At 51.4% G+C, this 6843-nt stretch overlaps 1 protein-coding gene across 1 annotated transcript; it reads right to left on the reverse strand.

The window, feature by feature from the left end:
- Positions 1-912: 912 nt before the first annotated feature.
- LOC116909846 (carbonyl reductase [NADPH] 2-like) lies at positions 913-2831 on the reverse strand. The gene is made up of 8 exons (XM_032913572.1): positions 2780-2831; positions 2206-2303; positions 1950-2104; positions 1825-1867; positions 1633-1732; positions 1465-1529; positions 1104-1221; positions 913-1016 (listed from the first exon to the last, which is right to left on the reverse strand). Exons 1-8 carry the CDS (start codon positions 2829-2831, stop codon positions 913-915), a joined length of 735 nt encoding a protein of 244 aa, XP_032769463.1.
- Positions 2832-6843: the final 4012 nt, after the last annotated feature.

Genomic DNA, 6843 nt, shown 5'->3' on the forward strand with positions numbered 1-6843 from the left:
AGCCACTAACCATGACAAAAGGTTTGACATATTGTTTGACTCTATACCCCTCCTTTTTAAAAAGCCAACTGTCCTTGATCCCAATCCCCTATCAGGCAGGGCCACCATAAACCTAGGGCTTCCAGGCCATGGTCACTGACACAGGCCTAGATGAAGTGGGAGACAAGAGGCAGCAGCAGGATCCAAAGGGGGAATTAGGGGAACCTATATAACCTTCTCTCTACCCAGGCATTCTGCACAGAACACTGGGCAGTGTAAATCCACAGATGACCAAGCAACAGTACTTCTTAGTGTACCACGTGTGTGCTGTCAGGGTTTGGCATACCGTACTTGCTGGGTTTGTGTGTCAACTTGACACAAGCTGAGGTTATCACAGAGAAAGGAGCCTCCCTTGAGGAAATGCCTCCATGAGACCCAGTGTAAGGCATTTTCTCAATTAGTGATCAAGGGTGGGAGAGCCCATTTTGAATGGTGCCATCCCTGGGCTGGTGGTCCTGGGTTCTATAAGAAGGCAGGCTGATCAAGCCAGGGGAAGCAAACCAGTAAGCAGCACCCCTCCGTGGCCTCTGCATCAGCTCCTGCTTCCTGCCCTGTGTGAGTTCCAGTCCTGACTTCCTTTGGTGATGAACAGCAATGTGGGAGTGTGGGCTGAATAAACCCTTCCCTCCCCAACTTGCTTCTTGGTCCTGATGTTTGTGCAGGAACAGAAACCTTGACTAAGACATACTATGGTGCGTTTATTTAGGCAAATGATCATAGTCTAGCTGATCTGGAGGGGAGAGATCCTGGAGTCTGGGTTTGGGGATGGGCTGGGGTGGATCCACAGAAGGGAAGCAGAACTGTTAATCTGGGATGAAGGCAGGGTCATGGTCAGGGAGGCCTCCAGGGGTCCATAGGTGCCATCTGGGCAGTCTAGGAGGCCAGGTAGCCAGAGTCCACCAGGATGCCAGAGCCAGTGGTAGAGGCACTGCTGTCGCTGAGCAGAAAGAGGATGCTGTTGACGACGTCCTCAACCTCTGCAGGAGAACAGACCAGTCAAGGCTCTTGCTTGCTTGGCTGCTGGCAAACAACTCTGGTTCCCTCACCCACTGTGCCCAGCTGACCTGCGAACCTCCTCAGTGGGTGGCGCTCCTTGAGCTTCTCGGCAAACTTAGGATCTGCAGAGACTTTCTTGCCCATGTCAGTCAGCACCACAGTGGGATTTACGGAGTTCACCCGGATCTGGGGTCAGAAGCCACAGCTGGTGGCACAGCCGAGGAACTCGCCCTACCTGCACGGCTCGGTCGGGACTCGGCCCAGGACAAGCCTGGTGAGCTTGCTTACTCTGTCCAGATGAACCCTGAGCCCATTGTTCAGAGCCGCGTATAGTCCTCAAGCCTCACCCCATCCTCATCACCAAGCCCCAGCCCTGCCCCAGGTGCCCATCACCTGTCCCTCAGGTGTGGCCCGGCCCCCTGTGCCTACCTTGTGAGGCCCCAGTTCCATGGCCATGGCTTTGGTCAGCATAGTGATTGCTCCCTTTGTAGAGCCTGGCGGGGGGGACACGACACGTGGGGAGTGCTTCAGTTATTCAGTCTTCCTCCTGGGAAGCCTACCCAGAACCTACTCCTGTTCCTACCACAAGACACTCACAGTAGGTGGTCAGGCCAGGATAGGTGACATAGGCCACCATGCTGGAGATGTTGACAATGGATCCTGCCACACCACGGTTAATCATGCCCTTGGCTATTATCTGAAAGTCGAGAGTTTTGGGCAAACACAGGCGTTATCCCACCCCACTCCCTCTGGGTTTGGATCTGGGCCACAGCCCTCCTGTCTCCTTACCTGGGATACCTGCAAAACGGCACGCACATTCACGTTGAAGGACCTGGCAGAGGGGAACATGGGCCTACTGAGCTACCCACATTCAGAGACCCTGCCCAGCCTGCCCGCTCTCCCCGAGTGCCCACCTGTCAAAGATCTCCTTTGTAGACTCTATAAAAGGCTGTAACAGCGCCACCCCTGCGTTGTTCACCAGCAAGTCCACGGGGCCGATACCGCCCAGCGCCTTCGCTGTGGCCTCCCAGTCACCCAGGTCCACACACACGGGCTCTATCCCGGGACACTGTGGATGACATCAGTGGCCTGAGACATTGTCTCATCCAGCTTCTGAGTATCCCTGAGGGTGGGGAGCAGCCCCAGGTAAGACAGGGCTATGTGCCTTACCTCCTTGGCAAGGCTGACCAGGTCTGCGTTGGTTCGAGTCACGGCCACCACTTTGGCTCCTGAGGCATGCAGGGCCTTGGCAGTGTCACGCCCAATCCCTGCGGAGAGGGAGAGCGGTGGGATAAGGGCCCGGTAGGCCTAGTCACAGTAGGATCTGGGTCCCAGAAGCGTGGGAGTGTGCTGTCCAAAAGACTGTAAGCCATGATGAGATGGGACTATCCCTTGGCAGAGGTCAGACAGACTGGTATCAGGTCAAAGGAGGCAGTGCCCTCCTGATGGGGTTCAAGGGAAGAGTGCCTGGTGCCCATCTTCTCAGCCTGGCTCTAGGAGCTATGCTGACGCCAAGCTAAACTCATCCTTTTCAGAGTGTGGTGTTGTGGTAGCCAAGGAGAGACTGGCATTTTGACCTGGTAGGTAGTAGGTCTCCGACCAGGTGACAGTGTTGAGACTGGCCCCCTTCCTCTCTCCAGTGCCAACTCCCCCACCCACTCACACACACCTTCTCCACCACCCCACCCCCGCCACTCACACGCACCTCACTTCCCCACTCACACTTCTCAATGCTCACACTCACCTTTCCCTGCCCCTGTCACCAGGGCCCTCAGGCCACTGAAATTCGGCTTCATGCTGCTGACACCAGTGTCCTCCTGCAGAAAGGGGAGGGAGGGCTGAGGTTGATGGAACGGGGTTGGGGCAGACGACCCGCTCCCTCCTGGCAGCCTTCCTCACTCCTCAGAAGTGCTAATCAGCTTCCCACACTGGGACTTAGGGGGGCAACAAAAAGAAGTGCGTGTACATACGTGTAGAAGGTCTGACGAGGCAGTGGAGGTGTGTGTGCACACACCTGTGCCTGGGAGAGCGTCTGGCACAGCAGTGTAGTGGTAAAGACAGGGCAGTCTAGGGAAGGACTCCGTGTTCTCAGCATTGAGGTACTTAGTCTTGAACCCAGGGCCTGAGAGCATACTAAACCATTGAGGTTCCACTGAGCCATACATACCCTCAGTCCAGGGCAGTGAAATTCTGGTTTTGGAATTTGTCTTATCCGGACAAGAGGAGAATCAGCTTGTGACTTTTTGTTTTCTTATTATAAATGAAGGTAATGATCTGATCTAGCTGGAGCAGCTGGCACTGGACCCAAATGCCCAGAATCCAAGAACCCACCACGCCTACCGTGTGCCCGTGAGTCCACTGGTTCCCTTCCTTAATCTGTTCTTCCAGGTGCTCCTCACCTGCTGCCCCCTAGCAGCCTGGAGCTCTGCCCTCGGCGATGACACTGAGGTACCTTCTTTACGCTGAGGCAGGACTCTGGTAAACCTAAGCATGGATTCTGGGGTTTCCTGCCCCAGTAGCCAACCCTGAGTCCCTCTGTGAGTCTCCTCTTCTCTGAGCAGACAGCTGGGTCTTTGGAGCCAGTTAGAAATAACCAGAGAATATTGTCCACCTCAACCTTAGGCGGTTGTCTAAGGTGTGCTGAGGGTCTCTTTATCTTGTGTGCCAGAGTTCATGGAACTAGTGCTTCTGTCCAGGGAGTCATGGCAGGTCACATGACATCTGGAGGCAGGAGGCTTAGGTGCCAGACTGCTCCATGGACAGCCTTGGGGAGTGGGTGTGCTCAGACTGTCTGCTGCTCAGTCCAGACTCTTGCACAGAGACTGTGTGACTCGCCGAAAGAAGGCAGCTGTATTTCAGAGGCTCTAAAGTGTGGGGACAGCAGTAGGACCCTTCCACTGAGCATTCCTCCACACTGGTCAGAAGGGTGTTCTGGGATCTTCCTGGGGCTTGGACACAGTGTACACAGTGGGAAACTGGAGAGCATTTCGTGAGTGAATCTGTCTCATGACACACGGGGTTGACACCTAATGATTTGCTGTGCCTGGCAGAGTTTCCTCATAGCTATCAGGGACGGATCATACCTGCTCACTGTGTCCTTGATGCCAGTCTGAGCAAACCACCAAGTCCTACAGCCAACCTCTAGGTGGCACTGAATACTGGGGTCTGGCCTGATCTATCCAGTAAGATCAAAGCCCTTCCTCTTCTATGATGAAAGCAGTTGATTGTGACCAAACTGCTGTCTGGTAGCTGTTGGAACCCCTGGAGAAACAGTGGCCTTTCAGGGATTTGGTGTTGGTCTCCACCACTGGCCAGTTGGACACCAGGCGGGAGGAAGTGGTTTACCACGAAGGGAGCATCAAGCTCCAAGGTCTTGCAAAGATAGTCCTCTGCCTGCCTTGCCTTTGGAGGGGATTTCTCCTGGGTGAAAATACCTTCACTCCACAGCTCTTGCTCTACCTCCTCTCACCTGTGTGGTCTGAAGGTTTCTCTATCCAGAGGCATGTGTTGAGCCCTAATTACAGCATTACGTGAGGACTATTGAGTGACAGTTTCCTTTGAGATTAAAGCACTCCATCCAGAATGGAAGCCCCTTGAGTAGGAATATAAACAAAAAATAGCTCCAGGAAGTTCCTGAAACTGACTAGTTTCACTTGGTCCCCGCCCTGCCAGGGTAAGGAATAAAAGTTGAAGAGTCTCTCTCAGACAAACTAAGCAGCAAAGAAGATTGCAGAACAGAGCCTGCAAGATGCAAAAAATCAGTTGAGTTGACCGCAAGAGGTTTAGACCAACTAAGCCACTTGGAAGGGATACTCTCTAACCTGTTGAACTGCCTTCAGACTATGAATTGTGCTCCAGGTTCCCAGCTTTTTTGAGCTGTCACTGGAGCTGAACTAAGGTGAATGCCACTGTCTTTGCTCCTGTAAGAAAACCCTCACCAGGGGCTAGAGGTGGTTCAGTGGTTAAGAGCACTGTCTGCTCTTCCAAAAGGCCTGAGTTCAATTCCCAGCAACTACATGGTAGCTCACAACCATCTGTAATGAGATCTGATGCCCTCTTCTGGTGTGTCTGAAGACAGTCACAGTTTAATCACATGTATCAGTTAAATAAATTAAAAAAAAAAAAAGCCCTCACCAATACTTCTGTAGGTAACCTCAATAAATCTCATGGCTTGCTCAGTTGGACTTTGGTGATATCTATGTATTGATCTGTCATGGGCTGCCTAACTGGAGTGAGTGGACATGTATGTTGTGTTTCTTCAGGAAAAGCTCTTTGCGTGTGTGTGGCTGACTAATACACAGGCTGTCGAAACACTCGTGCATATCAAATCAAAATAACAATAGCACATTTCTTTAATCCCAGCCCTAGGGAGGCAGGAATAGGCAGATCCCTGCACGTTCAGGTCTACATAGAAAGACCTTGTCTAAACACACAAATTAAAAAATTAATGTAAAAAAAAAAAAAGGGTTGGGGATTTAGCTCAGTGGTAGAGCACTTGCCTACCAAGCACAAGGCCCTGGGTTCGGTCCTCAGCTCCCCCCCAAAAAAAAATTAATGGAAAAATGTCTTAAAATTATATTTCTCTATGATTCAAAAGTCCTAAACAGTGCCACTCCCTTCGCATGTTAAGTGTCCAGAGGTAGCACCTTGGTTCTGACCACAGCAGGCACATCCTCGTTGGTGGAGTAGTGAACGTCTGTGGGATTTATTTCCAGTTCTTTGGAAAGTACTGGCCTATTTAGTTATTTAGTGTGTGTTGTGCTATGACATCAACGTACAAGTGTGCGTGTGTGTGGAGGGGGTGATGTGGTGCACACATGCCAAGGCGCATGTGAGTATAGCGTGAGGAAAGACATTGGTTCTGTCTGCTGTGTAGTCAGGCTGAGCAGCAATCTCCTTTATCAGGCGAACCATCTCGCTGGCCTCAGAGAGCGGTGGGGAGCCTGGGGTAAGCCCTGTGCAGGGGGCCAGGGGTCAGCAGAATATCTTTTCTCCTGGGGGCTTACTAGTGATTATTTTATGTGTGGAATGTTTTGTCCGCCTGCATATCTGTGTACTTGAGTTACAGATGGTTGCAAGCTGCCACGTGGGTGCTTGGAATCGAACCCAGGTCCCCTGGAAGAGCAGCCACTGCCTTTAACTGTGACCATGAGGGTGGGTTCACTTTTTAAAAATATTTATTTAGTGTATATGAGCACACCATAGCTGTCTTCAGACACAGCAGGAGAGGGCATCAGAGCTCATTACAGATGGTTGTGAGCTACCATGTGGTTGCTGGGAATTGAACTAGGGACCTCAGGAAGAGCAGTTGGTGCTCTTAAGCACTGAGCCATCTCTCCAACCTGAGGGTGGATTCTATAGCTGAAAGGCTAGTGTGGCCTCTGACAGATAGCATAGAGGTCAGCTGATCATAAAGTACATGTGACATCTCCCCTACAGATGGGTAACAGTGCAGGGAATAAAGAGTCTCAGATAATCATTCTTGGGAAATTGGGTAAGGTCTGCCTCTATAGCAATAGGTAGGAGAGATTTGCCTCCACAGGTAGCAAAAGGGTCACCAGGTCATTAACAAAATCCACTCTCAGTCTTGTGGATAGAATGCAGCTATTTTATCTCCTTCATAGAAAAGAGGTCCCTGTGTGTTTGACATTCCTGTTTTTATTAGTGATCTGTGGGTATGAGGACCTTTGTGCCCGCAACACTGAGACGTCTCTGTCTCTGCAGCCTCTCCACTTTATAAGATTTATTTTTGTTTTTGTTTTTGTTTTTTCTTTTTTTTGGAGCTGGGGACCAAACCCAGGGCCTTGC

This window comes from Rattus rattus, chromosome 9 (assembly GCF_011064425.1).
Source record: "Rattus rattus isolate New Zealand chromosome 9, Rrattus_CSIRO_v1, whole genome shotgun sequence".
Taxonomy (NCBI): Eukaryota; Metazoa; Chordata; class Mammalia; order Rodentia; family Muridae; genus Rattus; species Rattus rattus.